The sequence below is a fragment of the Mastigoproctus giganteus genome, chromosome 6, assembly GCF_048544385.1.
Source record: "Mastigoproctus giganteus isolate SK-2022 chromosome 6, ASM4854438v1, whole genome shotgun sequence".
Classification (NCBI taxonomy): domain Eukaryota; kingdom Metazoa; phylum Arthropoda; class Arachnida; order Uropygi; family Thelyphonidae; genus Mastigoproctus; species Mastigoproctus giganteus.
The window spans coordinates 80953069-80971447 of record NC_143580.1 but is presented as its reverse complement, the minus strand read 5'-3'; the positions used below and the strand labels follow the sequence as shown (position 1 = coordinate 80971447).

General features: G+C 36.9%; 1 protein-coding gene across 3 annotated transcripts in view; it reads right to left on the bottom strand.

Moving 5' to 3' along the window:
• The window catches only part of LOC150084435 (dual specificity tyrosine-phosphorylation-regulated kinase 4-like), a 268389-nt gene that overhangs the window by 229315 nt on the left and 20695 nt on the right, over positions 1 to 18379 (bottom strand). Inside the window, exon 1 of one of the 3 annotated variants that reach the window (XM_090375224.1) lies at positions 13637 to 13760. The exons of the other annotated variants lie outside the window; for them this stretch is intronic. Coding sequence (XP_090231350.1) covers positions 13637 to 13678 — 42 coding nt within the window. The 5' untranslated portion in view covers positions 13679 to 13760. Of the gene's footprint in view, positions 1 to 13636; positions 13761 to 18379 lie in introns of those variants that run through there. 3 annotated transcript variants of the gene reach the window in all.

Sequence of the window (18379 nt, the reverse complement as noted above, 5' to 3'; positions counted from 1 at the left end):
TGAACTTTTCATTTTGTTTTCCATTTAAAATGATAAACTGGAGCAAATTGAGGCTTCTGATAACATTTCAGCCATAATTGTTGTGTCTACCAAAACTGTTGTATAAAGGTCGGAATATTTTGAGAATACCTGTCAAATATTACTTAGCTTTCCTTTAACTATTAATAAATATCTTTTGTTTATATTTCTATTTGTGATGCTAGTCATTAATGTAACATACCATCGCGAAATTCCTAGGCGATGCACTGTCTTTGAACACCAGTGTACTTCATTCTTAGCATGTAGTATAGTGGTTACGATCGCTGCTTTTCACACCGTCCAGAAAGGGCCTGCGTTCGAGACGGAAAGAATTTTTTATGGTCGTTTTTTCACGTAGTGGAGAAGTTAGTCGGTCTCAGAGGAGAGTTGCAAAGAATTTCCAACAAAATGTAAAAGAGGGAAACATCTTAGTTGCTTTGGGGGAAAAATAAACAACCATGGATACTTACTTATTTGCCTTTCTCATAGTTTTAATAATCGCATTATTATTCTTCCATCTTCGCTTTGTAGTCGATTTCGAAATTTGTCGTTCGCTAATTCCTCCCCACTTCATTTTCTCTGGGCTTCTTCCTGCATGTAATCTCAGTTTTATAGATACATACAAATGGCAGTGTATTCAGTTATTTTGTATGGAGCAGAATTGTAGCCATTACATTAGTCACCTCCATCCACATTAAAAGAATATATGCTATCGAATTTTGGCTCCCGAAGTGGACAAATAATAAGCACCATCTCGTTCACCAGTTAACGATGACACATCTGGCAGATCAAATACTGTACAGCGTTTACGAGATCATTATTGCTAGAAAATGAGTGGCATAATACGCTACCATGCTTCTGGCATCTGTGTGAGTGCTACATCCCGTATCGAGCTGTAAAAGGCATGAAATCCCGAAGAAAATTCTGAGATGGATGTATTTATTCCGGCATTATAAGGAGTGCGAATGATGGGGCGATACTGTTATATATTGGTATGCTCGTACGGAAAACCCCATTTCACGTATCAGACTTATGATTACATAAAGGTTTCAAAAAGATGTGGATAAATATTTTCCAGAGAACTCGAAAGGAATCTCCCATTGGAATCCCCTTATGATAATTGCAAGCCTAATAATTCCAAGTACAAATTAAGTTTTTTCCCCTCCCCATTTTTTTAAATATTAAGTTAAAATTAACTTTTGATGGCGGAACATTGTGTGCAATATCTTAGTGGGACTAGGTAATGGAAAAGCAAAAAAGTCATGATATAAACTTTAAACGCTTTTTTTTGTAGGAATCGGTGACAGGAGTACTGCTGTGAATAATTCATGATCATATTGACATTTTTGATTAGATATTGTGAAATTACAGTACATTGTTTCTGAGTTATTATAATTCCTATGTGTTGAAATCATTACCAAGTTAAGAATATAAAATAAAAATATTGAGACACACAAACGCAAAGATCTGTTTTAGAGCCTCTAACGGTTTCACTTAATTTTTCAGGAATATTTTGAACTCAGCAAAAAGGAAAACCTGACTTTGGCTGCGATTATCAAGTTAAACAAGTAATTTGTTCTTTATTAATAAGTTAGAAGAAAATGTTTCACATTTTTCAACATGCCTGGGGAACAGTCAAAATTTAGATTTTACTGAATGTACTTATTACTTTTTCTTAAAGAATACCACAAGTTTTAAACAGAATAGACTCGTGTCTGAACTTTATCAGACGGCATTGCTATCCGTTTTTCGGAAGAAAACTGCGTTGCATCATATCAGCAGTTTCTAAGTCAGATAAGTAAAGACTGTTTATCAATTCACATTAGGTACATACGAAAAAGGGATCAATTAAGTTACCAGAATTTTGTTTTTGTCATTACGGAAAAGGCACTAGCTGAAAATTTATGGTTATGCACGCATAACCATCACTGACTAAATTAAAGCTTTTAGAAAATGGAAAGAGATGTGAAGTGTTTGTTTGATTTCTGTCGGTCAAAATTGTCACACCTACTAAAATTCATTGCCAGTTGATACAGTTTTATGCCATAGAAACCTGGGTTTCCGTCTAAGGAAATGATTCTTCCTTACGAAAGCGTATGGTGTGTTGATGAACTAACAAGTAGTTTGGGTGGTTTCAGTCCCCGGGATTGAAATCACATGGGGGGGGGGGGGAGAGAACTCAGTACAACGTGCCGATTTTGGCTTCACCAGCACTTAGACTGGTTTGTATCGCATGACACTTTTATTACGAAGGACAGTCGTTCATCGTGCTAGAAAGAAATGTCTCAAGACGTGCATTGACTGTCGAAAAGCATTATAACATCAAGCAATAAATATAAATTCTGGTTACTCATTCAGTGATCCCCGCTCTGTACATTACGATGAACTGGTGTATGGACGATACATTTGCTAATGCGGGAATCCCCTCAAAATTATGTTGTGTTCCTAAATCTTTATGTCGTACTGCTGGCTTGCATGTATTGCTCCGTTGTTAGAGTGACCGTGGCTCAAAACCGTCACTGCTAAATACTGTGCTTTTTCTATCTCGTGAACTCCTCTGACCGTGTGGTCGTCTGGGAACAAACAGAAAAATTTATTTTAATTCTTAATTAAATTGGAAATACTGTACAGTGGCTGGCCGGTAAAAGGCGGGAGGATTAATCTAGAACTGGCAAAAGATGTGATCTCATTCAACAAACAAAAGAAAATGAATGCCACTTTTCCGTTGATATAATCATATAATTATAATAAGAAATGAGCCATTGGTGGCCGTATCAGTGATTCGGAGTTTTCGGGGATGGGAAAGCATCTAAGAATGCTCTGTTTATATAATTTCTTCCCTTTGATACGACTTCGACTAAATGCACTCAAAAGAGATCACTGAAGCATTAAGTAAAGCTATTAGCAGAAGCAACGTCTTGTTCTTGCAGTCCTCCTAATCTGATAATCTCTTTAAGTTTAGAGTTTTGCTGGTAAGTGTTAAACTGAAAATAGCAGTTTTTATTTCATTAGTGCATGTACAGAAAAGTAACGTAATTCTGGAAGTCTTGTAAAGAAGCCTCTGGTACGATTTTTTGCTTTTATATGGATGGGAAAAAGTTAGTCAATGTAAGCAATGCGTAATAGTAAAAATTCATGATTAATAACAAAAAAAGGAGAGAAAATTTCGTTTATACTGCCATATTGCCCATTCATTTCTCCAACAGTAATATATGCTATATGGAATGTATGGAGAGGAAAGTAAATAATATTTGCCTCATTTATATTTTAATGAAATTTGGAGGAAAGGCCTGACAAATCGCTCTATGAAACCCAAATATAAAATTTCATGAAAATCTTACATCTACTGGCAGTAGATGTACTATGATATGCGGTGTCGGAAAAAGAAATAATAATTGTTGGATTTCTATTGGTTCTATTTTAATGAAATTTGGAATGACCCGAATATAAAATATTATGAAAATATGTTCACTGGGAGTAGTTATTACATGAGGATGGACATAAACACATTTGGTGCATTATGCATATATGCTAACGCGCCTAAAAACAAGTGTTATGAATGGTTAAAATAATTTCTCGAATTCGACACTAATGTGATGGTCAAGGGGAAATTCAGATGATGGAAATGTTTCAACGGCCGCAAGTAAAATTGGCTATTTTGATGTTCCACGTAATATAGAGATGATGCTTGAAAACAAATTGTTCTTGAACAGTTTGTTTTCAATGCAGTCTAATTTGCGAGTAGACTTTCTGAATCCTTATTATACCAACCATTTGCAGTGACTAAAAGATATTTGGTTAACGTCAATTTTAAATGTATGTTTACAATGGCATTTTGATTTTAATAATGTACATTGGAAGAATTCAATCAATAGAGATAGCTAAGTTTCTTTATTGTCGTCATTTTAACTACAGCAGATAGAAAAAGAAACAGGCGGCTCAAGGTTACTCATTAAACCTTTTTCTTCCACAGGGTTAGCGAAGAGTCGGAAGACATGTGAGTGACCTTGAGCTGTCTATTATTATGGCTGCAAAAACCTTGGTTGTGGAATTAACTCTTGTTTGTACGCGTCAGAAACTCGCTGTTTAAGGAGGAGATAACCATAGATTTAATGACGCATGTATCTTAGTCCCTCTTCAATGTCAACTATTGAAATTGTAGTCTGTACAAAATTTCTTTAAATGGTATGTAAAATGCTATTAGGTATGGTACAAGTATGAAATAATTTAGTTATTTAGGCAATCCGAGATGTTCTGAAGTGATGTCAAACTGATCACCTGATCAGCCACATAATTGTAATTTGCAAAAACAGCTCGTGCAAGTTACGAAATTTACTGAATAAGCTATAGCACTAAAAGAGAGAAATGTTATCTTCCCTGTTTTGCATGGATTTCTAATGATAGATGCCATGTTGGATTTTATAAATTTTCCTGTAAAATCAAACAGTGCCCAATCTGTCATATGTAGGAAGCAGTTCATGCCTTTTTACTGTTTGTACTTAACTAGTTTACTCGCTTGTCATATTTATTAAATTATTTAATACAGTAGCAACGTTCTGCAATGCATTTCTCTGACGGTTGGTGATAAAATAGTCTCTCCTGTGACGTATCGTTAGATTCATAATGCTGTTACAGTAAACGATATATGATACTACATATAACGAGCAGAATTTCTTTTCATTATATTTTATCCTCTTATAGAAAGTTAGTGTTTTCTTTGCTATACAAGAAAAAATGAAAACTGAGCAATTAGTGCCATTCATTAATAGCAAAATGCATTCATGCAGAAACATAAAAAAAACAAGATATTATATGCCGTATTTTAATGTAATAAAACCGCAGGTGCCGATTATTGTTATGTTTTTCGTAGCGTAATTTGTGTTCTTCTCTAATCCATTCTAGTAAACATGTTAGCATTTGAAATCTAAGTTCTCTTTTAAGAAGGAGTGTCGAGGACATGTCATTGAAAACATTAATGGGTGTGATGTCAGAGAAACTGTTTCCTTGCAAGAACCGTGTCATGTGACTGAAATTGAGACTATCAAAGGCAGCGGGACTCTTTGGTCTTAGCTGTATTAAATTAATCTGAAAAAAATAAAAAATCACAATTACGCCTTTCATGTGTCAGTGTTACAGTCAAAACGATGAATGAATTTATTTCCGATTAGAGAATTATGCTTATATTTGAAAGGAACGATGTAGATAACGGATCTGAGCTGGAAACCGAGGACGTTAATGGATTCTCCAGTTACAAACAAGCGACAGTTCAGAGATGCTTGCCTCTGCAAAAAAAAAAAAAAAAAAAAACCAGCGGTAGACGAAAGTGGAGACTAAAAACTGTTGATGCTTTGATATTCCTCTCGAAACTATGAACGTTATTACGATAGATTGGTACTAGTGAGAGAAAAATGACATCTGATTCGCTTCTTACCTCTGAGATATGAACGTCAACATGGTTGAGGCTGATTTTAAATATCTGTTGTGCATGTTTCACGATAGCCACCATATAGGGCCATAGGAGTTCACAGCTGCTACATACACAGCGCTCAGTGTTATGGTGGCTTATTTTCAGACGTCGTGTAGATTTAAATACTCGATTTACGGAACTCTGAATGACTTCGCACGCTGACACTTGAGCTTTTAAGAACAGTACATACAGCAATAATAGCACACTGTAGATGTTGCCAGAAAATGGATCTGTAAGGCATTGAAGTAGCGCGCTCTGCGAATATCAGTAACCATGTTTATTAACTTTGTTGTTTGCGAGGCGATAACACTACATACTGTGTAGTGTTCCTAGGGAAAAAATTCTTTCAAAACTGTTTTTTTATTTTCCTAAATGATTTCCATTCTTTAAAAAGATACTGTTAGGGCACAAGAAGAAAATGTTTCTAGCGATCTTCCACTGAAAGTATCCGTAATTAATATTTCTGACAGTCGTCTAGCAGTTTCTCAATCAGCGCTTCGAAGTAAATTGGGTTGAAGTCATAGCAGTATTTTGGACTAATACTGGGTAAATAATAGCTTTCATAAACTTAAACAGAAATTTTGTTTTCTGTTTAAGTTTATGCTAATCAAATTACATTTGATTAACATAAATGAAACGTAACTTTCCTTTCTTAATTTTAAGTTAATGGACGCAATCGTTACTGTAATTCACCGCAGTTTTTGCCAAAGATCAGTCTTATATAGGAATATAGTCTTCATAGCAAAATCTGTTCTACAGTAAAGCTTGCTTATGCATTAAGGCAGACGAATTTTTTTATTAAAAAAAAAAAAAAAAAACCACTGTCAGAAATAACATAATTTGCTGTGCATTTTTATTACGGCACCTTTGTAATTAGGTTATTTAGCATATTTGTATTTATTTTGTTTTCAAGGCGAAACAATTTTAGAAGTAAAAATTGCTTATTGAAAGTTGAGTATGTCTTTATCTCATCGGACGCCTCCTCCCCCTTTTTTGCAATTAATATTTGTAAGGAGCTCTTTACTATATTAACGTTTATGCATTAACATTAATTCTAACAATAATAACAACAACAGACATTAAAAATGTATGTAAAAGGTTTGAATAATTGCATGCATAAGCGCACCGGATTTAGGGGAGAGAAAGACAAAGGGGTCCGGAAAGGTATTTTTTTTAAACAAATTCTCATTATGATTTCTGAAAATCATTAAAATGAAATGCATATTTTCCAGCTGAGTGGCCCCTCAAACCACCTACCCTTCAAGTGATCGCTTGACTAGCTAGCCCGCTTAACTGTGAATTACTTAGGAGACCCAGAGCATTGGCTGGATAGGCCCATGCGGAAAAACAGCTCTGATTGAAAGCGCGTGAACATTGGAATTAGCTTTAGTAGAGGCATATGATGCAAGAAGGCAAGCTCATATAGCATCAGCCAAAAAAAAAAAATTCCCATTTCACCCATCCATTTACTCCAAATGCTTGTCCAGTTCTGCCTTGAACTTATTTAAGTTTTCGACCTCCACTACGACAGATAGACGTTTGTTCTGACTATCAACCACTTGCTGGCGAAAGGCAAATTTCCGAACATCTATTCTACAATTGACTTCCCTCAATTTCAGTTTATTCCCCTCAGGTGAGTAATCAGAGCAAGAAGAAGAATTCCATAAGTATTGAGCTTGCTCAAACCATTCAGCGCCTTATACACCTCATTCATATCACCTCGGAGGTGCCTATTCTCCAGACGCTGTAATTTGCAGAACTTAAGTCTTTATTGTTAAGAGCAACCCTTTGTTCCACTCATCAATCTCGTTGCCATTATCTGTACTCTTTCCAGCAGTTCTACATCCTTCCTAAAATGAGGCCTCCAGACCTGTATGCAGTACTCAAGGTGTGACCTAACCATTGCCTTATACAAAGGGGACAATCACCACCTTATCTCTGCTAGAAAAATTTCTGTATATCATTGACAAGACACCTGCATTGCTCAAAAAACTTATCTGACTGCACAATTATCTCCAGGTCCTTTTCATTCTCTACTGTCCTGAGTGTAGTATCACACAGTGGGAACGGTACCCTAGTGTTACTGCTACCCATTTGCAGTACTTTACATTTGTCAATGTTAAAGTTCAGTTGCCACCTCTCAGCCAATCTTCTCAACTTTTCTAGATCCTGTTGTAGTAGTATGCTATCATTACTAACACTGCCAACCTTCATATCGTCTGCAAACTTAGACATTAACCCTGATATACCTTGATCAATATCATTGATAGATACAGAAAACAACGCTGGGCTCAACATCGAACCCTGGGGGATTCCACTAATAACATTAGTCCACGAAGAGCAGTGTCCACTGATTACCACTGTCTTCTCTCACTCAATCATGCTTTTATCCATTGCAGCAACTTACCCTTAATGCCATACTGCTGCAATTTATACAGTAGTCTTTCATGTACAACAGTATCGAAAGCTTTCCTAGAATCCAAGTATATGATATCAAAATTAATTTTTGCATTCAGTTTCTTTGTGACTATATTACAGTAACTAATCGAATTTGTCAGAAAGACTACCCCTTAACAAATCCATGCTGTGTCTGAACTATAAATGTAGTCTTGTCTAGATGATCCTGCAGTGCTTCTTTAAGCAGTGACTTTATTATTTTTTTCCCTGGAACAGAAGTTAAACTAACAGGTCTGTAATTACTTGTGTCACTCTTTAATCCCACTTTGTGAATTTTGTACACATTTCCACTTCTCCAGTCCATGGGGACTTCACCTCTGTCCAAGGAAGCTTTCATAATTATAGTTTAAGTGTTTGCTTACTTCCTTTGTTGCCTTTTTTAATAAAACTGGATAGATCCCGTCTACCCCAGGTGCTTTTTTTACGTTCAATTTCAACAATTTCTCCTCCACTTTGATCTCAGTTATTACAAAATTATTTAGGTCCCTGCTAGAGTTTGATGAGCTTCTGACCTCCACTTCCCTATAGGCTTCCTCATGCGTGAATATAGAAGCAAAATACTCATTCGATTTGTCAGCTACTTCAACAGGTTCATCCCTTTTCTTCTAGAGTTTACAAAATAAAGAAGTCTTTGCTGTTTTTCTTTGCATTCTTTGCCAAAGATTTCTGATAATCTGCCTTCGCTTGCCTAACCTCCTTTGTGACTTGATTACAGACTAGCTTATATCTATTGCATTTTTCTGTGTCACCTAATAATATATATGCATCCCATACATTTTTCGTCTCTGCCACGAGTCTCATTAATTCATCTGCCAGCTATTTAGGGTTACACCTTGAACAGTATGTCTTAGTTGGGATAAAAAGCCTAGTAGCTTCTAAGATCACTTCCTTGAATGCTTCCCATTTAGAATTTGCTGTTGGTAACATCATCAGTTGATCCCATTGTAGAGAATTTAAAAACTGTCTGAGACCACTGCAGTCACCTTTACGAAAACAAAAAACCCTTCCCATAACTCTAATGGTAGTTACATCTTTAAGTAAATATCATATCAGCCCACTTTAGTCACTGCCACTTAGTGGTTCCTTTATCTGCAGATTCTTAATGCATGAAGAATCACTGCTGATAATCAGATCAAGAGTATTACTCCCTCTAGCATACTGCTGTAGAAAACAATCATCCAATAAATCCACAAAAGCCTTGCTAGTGTGTGAGTGACCAACCCACAAATTCCAGTCAATATCTGGGAAATTAAAATCCCGCATCATAAGACTCTCTGATTTACTGGCCCACTATTTCCCTGTACAGTTTTTTTATTATACTCATCAGAGTCATTAGGCCTATAACACACTCCTACTCTAAATTTTGCTTTCCCAGTTCTTATGTCACACCAAACTGACTCAACATTGTAGGGTCCACCCATGTCAGCTGGATGCACTTCCTTAGATTTTGTGTTTCTTAACTAACAGCATGACCCCTCTGTCTTTTCTGTACACATTGTACTCCCCAAATTCCAGTTCTGCATTACTTATATCTGTGTGACACCACGTCTCTGATATCCCAACAATATCCGCCTTCACCTGAAATTCATCAAATTTATTAGCTGTACTCCTAGCATTGGTATACATGCACCTATTCTTACTCTTAGTTATCCTAGCACAGCCCATGTATTTACTTGTTCCATGATAACTTCCCAGCAGTCCTGGAAATCCCCAGCATCTTGCTTTCCAGGCTGCTGCTCATTCCAATAGAAGCGTGCAAGAATCACTTTAACATCGGCCTGCGGCTACTGTTAGCCATTAGTATGTGAATCCCCACAAGCTAGCAGTTTTCCGACCCACCTAACACTGCCTCGATAGCATCAGCAAATATTCTTGCACCCTTTCTATTTAAGTGTATCCCATCCCTGTAGAAAATCTCTCCTGTTAACAAGCACAGACCACGCTAAGAAAAATTCTGAAAGTGTTTTTTTTTTTTTAGTGGTGGGGGTAAGGAAACCTGTGTCCATTAGCAGTCATTATACCTTCCCCATCTGGAGGATATCCTAAGTTTCTTAGATGGTGTTTCCAAGCTTTATATTCTTTGCATTTCGGAAAGTGTCTGAGGTTTCGTATTTTTAGGTTTATCTTACTGAATATTAGTACAGATTATTATGATAATTAATGACATTTCCTTCAGATTGTAGTAGCGTATAAGGCTTTTCAGAGGTAGTGCAATTGAACATTATCGAAAGATCAAACATTCAGACTGCGTGCAAAGGAAAGTTGAACTGTGCCGTATTTACCAGCGCAATCCATCGCCAGTTCGTAAATATCATTCTACTGCGGTGCCTCAGTTACAGCACAAATATTCCTCACTTCCTTCGCTAACTCATGTAATCTTTCCTGTCTTCCCTTGTCACATACCCCGGCGGTCGTTATTGATCAACGTGCATTACCCACAAGCACGCGCACTGCATACTTCCTACTTTCGGAAATAGCACCGAGGTCAGAGAACGGTGGATACCCGAAGTAAGTTCGCACACACGAACATACAGCAAAAGAATTCTTCACGCTCTCTTCTCTTTCACGAGCTTCGAAAACGGAAGCTCAGTGGCAGCTGCACAGTACACAACACACGGTGGGAAATCATATCTGATGCTGCTGCATATGAGTTTCCCATTCTGTAGATAATAAACCTCCGTATTTCCACAGATAGCAATCGATGGAGGCTGACGGAGAGTTTCTTCGGGCTAATTATGCTGCAATAACTTATTGTGACAAACAGTAAACAAGAACACGACAGAACAAACTCGATTCTTTCACCGAAAATGAGACTAAAGCAGTTTAAATAATGGTCTCACCACCATAAATAATAATAAAACGAATGTACTTCATCAACAGGTTTGTGAATAATACATCATAATTTCTTATGATATGGCTACATTGCTGCCTTTGGAAAAGTCGTGTTCGATTCTGCTTGACTAAATTATTATTTTCCGCGTCGGTGACAATAGGAATTTGTAAACGGCTGTAAAAGCGATAGCCCCTCAAGAAAGAACAGATTGTTCTTAGTTGCCTCAAGAAAGAACAATATCCTTAATTCGTATAGTATTTCATTATAATACAATAATATTATTAAGAGTAAAATTATAAATGCACGATCCTCTAATATACGCACTGGGAAGTAATGTGGAAGATGAAGAGGTTCTAGATCCTATACGAGTTCTCATCGTAAGCATATCCTATTCATCATATAGTAGGAAGAGTGAGACACTCGAAATCAACTGTTGGAAAAATCGTGACTATTTATCCTAAGCCAGGTAATCCGCTGTTAATTATACAAGAACACTTTGACAGTTGAAACGGATATTTAGAGGAAATCGCAAAGTTACCCCTAATGAGCTGACTGAATATGGATAAATGAAGGATTAACAACCATCAGATAAACGCTTTATAGAATGGGTTACTATGATCGCCCAGTTGTTCGTAAACCGAAGTTCTCATCCATCAGACCACTTATCCTGGTCTAGGGAAGGAATGTGGTGTATGTCCAAAGAATGGTTATAACAAGTTGTACTGAATCAATAATATACGTGGTTTGAACTTGTTTCACTAATCAAAATCGATGAAATTAGAATGCAGCTATATATTTCGACAATCGGGTATTTCTTTGAAAATGTTCCCTAGAGTTATCGATTAGGTTAAACTTCATAGGAGCCATAACCGATATTAAAAACTTACTTTTTCTGAAACTTCTTAGTACCGTAAAACAATTTGATTTAGTTTTCTGTGAATTGAAGAACGATTCTTCGATTTAAGGAAAGCTATAACTACAATATCTCGATAACAATTCCGAATGTTGATCGTCCTAAAGCAATAGAAAGATTATCTAAATTTATTCTGAATCTGAAAAGAACCAAACTCTACAAACATCCCTCTAATTAAAGGATTATTAAGCGCGGATAGCTTAGGATGAAATACCATGAAGTAGTTTATAAAGTAACCCAGCATCTTCCGTCGATCCTTGAATGACATTAGTGGCAATAATTGAAGCCAACTGCAATACGAAATCCCACAATAGCGCTACGAAGTGGCTTCACGGTGGAATGATTCGAGCAATTCCGAGACCTTTGAAGTCATGACAAACAGAATTGCCTGAAGTACTCCAGTGGAGGGATCAAATGGAGCTTAATTACGAAGGAAATTATTTTGGGATTTGTACAACTCAGAACAGCAAAAACTATGCAAAAGCATGATCAGAGAACCATTATATCGTTGGGCAGCCCCATCAAGAATAAATCACGGACACTAGACGTCAATAACTGCAGCATTTGGTGTAGTTTTATTGTATCTAATTTGTTCCGGTTAATACTGTCTTGATGAAACCCGCCGTAATCCTGTACTGAATCTACATAATGTTTTGCTGAATTGTTTCAACGAATTGTATGAAAACGGAGTAATCTTGCCTCTCCAATTAGGGCAGTTTTCGATTATCAGAAACAGTATAATTATTTCGATGTTTTCAACAATGAACCTTCATATACCAGCGATTTTTGTTGGCATATGATCTAGTAGTAATTTTAAAACTTATAGAGGTTTTCAATCAGATATGAAAAAAGAATGAAGCATCAGAAATCAGACGTAATTGTAACGCAGTCCAAAAATTGACCTTTAGAATGTTATTTCGAGATTTTTACAATTAACGTAATAATTGTCAAATGGTGATAATGGAGTTTCCTAAATGTAGTTGAGAAATAAATTTTCCCGTATAATTCGCAAATTAAAAGAAACACTAATAAATCTGACAAAAACACAATTTTATTTATGTAAATACTGCATTCATATTTATAAAAATATATTACAGTGTGAAAAGATTCAAAATAAAATTTAATGCGTACATATTTTTTGAGAAAGGAAAACAGTGAAATTTTTATTATCTTGGGGGTTGTCTTTATGAGAATTTAAATCTATGTAAATTTCAATATTTTCTCAGAGAGCGTTGCTTTTGTCCTGTGTAGTGGAACAATTAATAATACAGTAATAAAAAAACTGAAGGATTAACTGGAATATGACTAGGGCAAGCCAATAGGTAGAAACAGAAATGGAGATAAGGTTTCTGAGAAATTCCGGTCTAGTGTACAGAAATGTAAACAAACCATCTGTAATAGATTCCTTTTTTGTTATACGGCTTAAGGCACCCCGGATATTCCATGCAATATACGTAAAAAAAAAAACCCACTACGGTTGCATGTCACATTAGTGAAGCGCTATTGATCTCTCTGAATGCATGAAGTATGATTAAATCTTAAAGAAAGCCTTATAAAATGAAGAATGGTTGCAGTTCCTATGATCTAACGCGAATTTCGCTTTGCAACACGAATCATTTGCATTATTTAATTACTTTCTGCTTTTGCTAATTTCGCACAACTCCAGCTCCAACAGAGCAGTAATCAATTACAACATCACTTCCGCCATTATTTTCCAGGAACAGGTTGTTTTTTTGAGTCCTTCCCTATCATTTTCCTCATCCTTTCCCCCTCCCCGTCCCTGGCTATCTTTAGCAGTGATCGATATCTTTTAGTTCCAGAAGCAAACAAATAGACTTGCACTCTGTAATCGCATTATCTGCTTCAGGAAGGCCAACGTAATAGTAATACAGTAACAATAATAGTATTAATAGTAATAATAAAGTAAATGCATCTTATCTTTCCTTACGGGCAGCAGTCGACGTTCGGGAGGCGGAAATTGCTGCAACATGAAAAGTAACAACACCAAACAGCAGCAGTAGTGGCGGCGGTGGCAAGCTGTAGCTGCACAAACGCATCACGTGCAGGAGTCTCTTAGGAAGGCAGCAGAAATGTCAGGCAAGTGCAAGACGCCCGGTCAATATCCTATCTCGGGAACAACGCCGTAATGGGAACGAATGGATAGGCGGCGGGAGATTGTGAAGACGTCTCGCAGGAAAGTAGGTCAGTAGCGACTGGCGTGACGAGCTCATGTTCGCGAGGAAAGGGGATTAACGGAAAAATAAAGATTTTTAACCGATGGTTTCGATCGCTGCTTTTTATAGGTTTTGTATTATAAAAATAGAAACGAAGGGCCACATCGGAGTAGGAGAAGATAATGTTAACATGCATGTGATGCTGAAGCCTTGTATCACCATGTTGGAATGGTTTCATCCATTTACTCACCCCTCCCCAAAAATGGAAACAACATAGGGAAACGCAACTCCTCTTCCCCAGTTTCCACATTTCCCCCTCCCGGTCGGGGGATAGCGAAAGTGGGTACTCTCGTTCTTGTTTCCACTGCTCCCCATTCAGCGTGTCAACTGAGCTAAATGGGATGAGGTCAGAGCAACGTTTAAAGTGTGTCCATGGCATTAGTGACACACACAAATCGGCACACATTCGCGTATGTGGAACAAGTGTAGAAAGATTAGATATGATTACGCCCGTTTTTTTTTTTTTTTTACGAGGCTTTTCCATGGGCAAATTGTTTAATATCATATTGTAATACACTTCGCCATGAACTTCGCCTGCAGTTGACATCACCTTCAGCCACAAATGCTTGTTACCTTTAAAGTTATTTCCCTTTGAATCTTTGCACACAAGCAACACACTATTTTTGTAAGTTTAAAATATAGATTCATACTTTGTACTGCGCGAACATATTTTTTAAACATCGATGCACTCAGCAGTGGAAAGTTCATTAAGATTTTATGATTTAAAAATTCCGTTCCGGAATATAGAGTATATAAAAAAGAGCCGTAACAGGACTAACCCCTCATCCCATGAAAAAAATAATATAGTAAAACCTCGATTTAATGGGCTATATGCAGATAAGGGTTATCTGTTAAACTGGAAAGAAATACATATTCGCTAAAATTAGTAGAATTTTTTGATTTTATTTAAAAAAATTATTAAACAAAAATACTAAAATGTTATAATACTATATTTTACTGCCATTACCAGTTATGTGGAATAAAAGAGATTAAAAATTTCCTCGCTTGACCGCCAATTTTCCCTAACATTAACCCCATCCAATATTTGCGGGATGCAGCATTCAACAGTGCCTTGCTCCGGGACGTCCTTCTATCCAGCTGTTCCAGGATAGCTGAGAACACCCCCTGCGTTCTCGTGGAGTCATGCCACGCTGAGTGCACACGTTATCACGGGGAAAGGTGGCCTAATACTTTTAAGCAGGTAGTCATAATATTTTGGCTCATGAGTGTAAGCCTGCTTCCCTGCATCATTTGCCACTACGAATACCACCCCGAAAAGGGAAGTAACAACGGAAATATTTTTGTATTTTAGAAAATGGTTCGCATTAACGATTTTTAAACAAGCGCATATTGGGAATACATCCCCTTACCCCACAAACGGTGTGATGATATTTTTTTCAGCTTGAGAAGCAATAATATTTTATTTTCAATCTGTTTCCGCCCTCCCCCAATTATTTATCATAATCAGTTTTAGGATTATTATTTCTCCCCAAAATATGTAAGAAAATATTTCAGCTGAACGATAATTGAAGCCCGGTGTTTTCGTGACGCGCGCACACACACTGAAAAAAAAAAAAATAATAAAAAAAAAAAAAAAATATATATATATATATATATATATATATATATATATATATACACAGTATCATACAAACGATATCGTACACGTATTCTAGAAGTTTGACATTTTTAGTATTTATTATAAACTTTTATAATTACATGATCTAAAAGTAAAATAATTAAAACGTTTTAATTAATGGTATTTGAGTTTCGCAAATTTAAATTGCTTGTAGCATCGCAAGATGAATGATTCGCTTACCTATAACAATCCCACTATTAGGGGAAACTATAAAGCATATAACTTGACTTGCCCTGGCTGTTTGTGCGGTCCACGGTAGCACAGTTGTAACGTGCTTGTTCGCCGAGTGTAGGGTGAACAAGAACGGGTTCAAATCCAGCAGCAGGTATTCATGAAGTTTTCCTGCCTTCTTCCACTCGGGGCTGAGTTAGTCGGTCTCAAGCCGTGGAGTGAGGTTTTCCCCTCATATACCTAAAATCGACCGTAAAACACATGAGGTTACAGACCACTACACTTTGCGTTTCTTGAAATTTCAAGGCTCTCCCGCCCGGGAGAGGGTAGTTACTTGCCCCCCCCCCCAAGAAAATGTTTAACTAGTTTATTCTTAATTTAATCATTTATATTACAATTGTAATAATACATGTTGTAACCATCCACTATTTTTTCATCATATTCGATGATTCAAACATTTGTAAAACAAATGTTTGAATCATTGAATAAAGTTTTTATTTTACAAAAATAGCGATTTGGAAGAGCTCCGCAGGCCACAGGTTTACCACACCTGATCCAAATACACGGGATGTGATTTCACAATGCTCAGTTGTTTTTTTTTGCGGCAGCACTATCTTAATGGAGATTTAGTTTGCTTTTAATTTTTACTTAATATACAAGTATCCACCGTTTTCTGTTGACTGTCTTCCGTTCTTCTGCAATGAAATGATTCCGAGAGAACCCTCGAAACAAATATTGTTAAAAATACCAATCTCTCCGTATTTCTGATCAAAATAATATGAAAGAATTTCAATTCTGTAAGTTCAGCAATACAAGTATTTTCACAACATTAACTGCGAGGGTAAGTCAAGTAAAAATGAGATTCTGATTGTATGAATACTAAGTATTTAGACAATCGGAGTGATTTGTATTGTTCATAATTAACAATAGGGCACGTTGTGTGCCCTGCATGGGTTGGGAGCGATGCACAGACAATACGGCATTTACAATGACAGGGGCGTCAAAGCTAGCAGAAATTCAGCGGCGTATGGAAATAATATACCCCGACAATTATATGTCACACCCACAAGTGTATGAATTGGCAAATCGTTACCATGAAGGGAGAAAAGCACGGGGGAGATAACCCTCGCCTGGCTTACAAAGAAAATTTACCTTGACAGACAGTCATCAGATTATTGTTATTTATTTTTTTTTTTTTTTAGGAGCATTAGCAATTAAGGCCATATTGCTCCGGGATATGCGGTGGTAATTCCCTGACCTTTCCGCATCTTCCGTATTTGGTGGTGACGGGCTCGAACCCCGGTCTAATCAAGAAGCGTGTGCTACGCACTGCTGCTCCTTCTCACCTGGTTACGGAGGCGCCACCGTCATCAGAGCAGATCGGAGTATCACAGTTGATTCGTCATGGGTCTGCTATACCATTTTAGGTTTAGAGGTTAAACTCAACTCACAGACTTACGCACGAATTTTAAAAGTTGAACTGTGCCATGTGATCAAAAACAAGAGATTGGGTTCTTGATTAACATTGTCAATTTGACAGTGTGCGATTACACACAACTGGACATATTGTGACAATCATCAATCATCTAAAACTTGCACCACGATGCGATTGAGCATCATCCGTACGAATAGGACTGGTCACCTGGGATTTTCATGATTTTGAAAGACATAAAATTATCTGGGGCGTTGGAGTGGAGAAAGCCGTCAAATATTTGTGTGAACAGCAAGCAGATAACTTTTATGAACAGATCATAAAACACCTGATGGAATAAGTGCCTAAACTGTGATGGAGATTTTTTCGAAAAATAAACTACCAGGTAAAAAGAAAAAAGACAATATCGTCTTACCTGGTAAAAGGAAATTGTCCTTTATCATTTGACTGACTCTCGTAATGTGAACGGAAAAGCGAAAAAAGCGGTAATAGTGGATATTCCATTTTTGCATAACATTTACGTAAGAACAAGGTATCATCGCCTTGTTTGCACTAATAACATATAAAGGATGAATTATTTGCTGATCTCAACCCTGCCTGTGAAGGTGACATTCTGTAGTATTTTTATGCTTTACCTTCCTCTTTCTTTTATTTGTTTAATGCAGGTACATAAGGCTAATGTTTAATATCATCTCATACTCTTCCAAAGCATTCATCCTCGACGTTTTGCAAGAGCTTTTGCCGTAGATAGCCACATCCTGACATTTTTTAATTGATATGCTACACTTTCTCTTCGAGTTTATTCCGGGTCTCCTCGCATGGATTTTCACCGACATCACACGTGCGGAACAACACACTTTATTCCTCTGTGGAGCTATTAACCCACAAAACTGTCGCATTTGGGCCAAGGAAAACACACCTGAACATCTTGATTTATGTGAGATGCCGAGCACATAAATCAAGAAGATAGAAATGAGCGATAACTCGAGTCTTGTTGTTTTTCTCCACTCTGGAAGGTGATGCAGTTTTTATGGCATCGCTCATGAGGAGGAGGGGGAACGCTCTGCATGCTGGAGAGAGAGAGCGATTTATATCTAAGGCATTAATCAAGAGGAGAGTGCGCCCAGTCGAACTGTATATATATATTTTTTTATCTCTCTACCTGATCGAACATGGCTCAATAAAAGATTGTGTATCGACGGAAATAAATGTAGT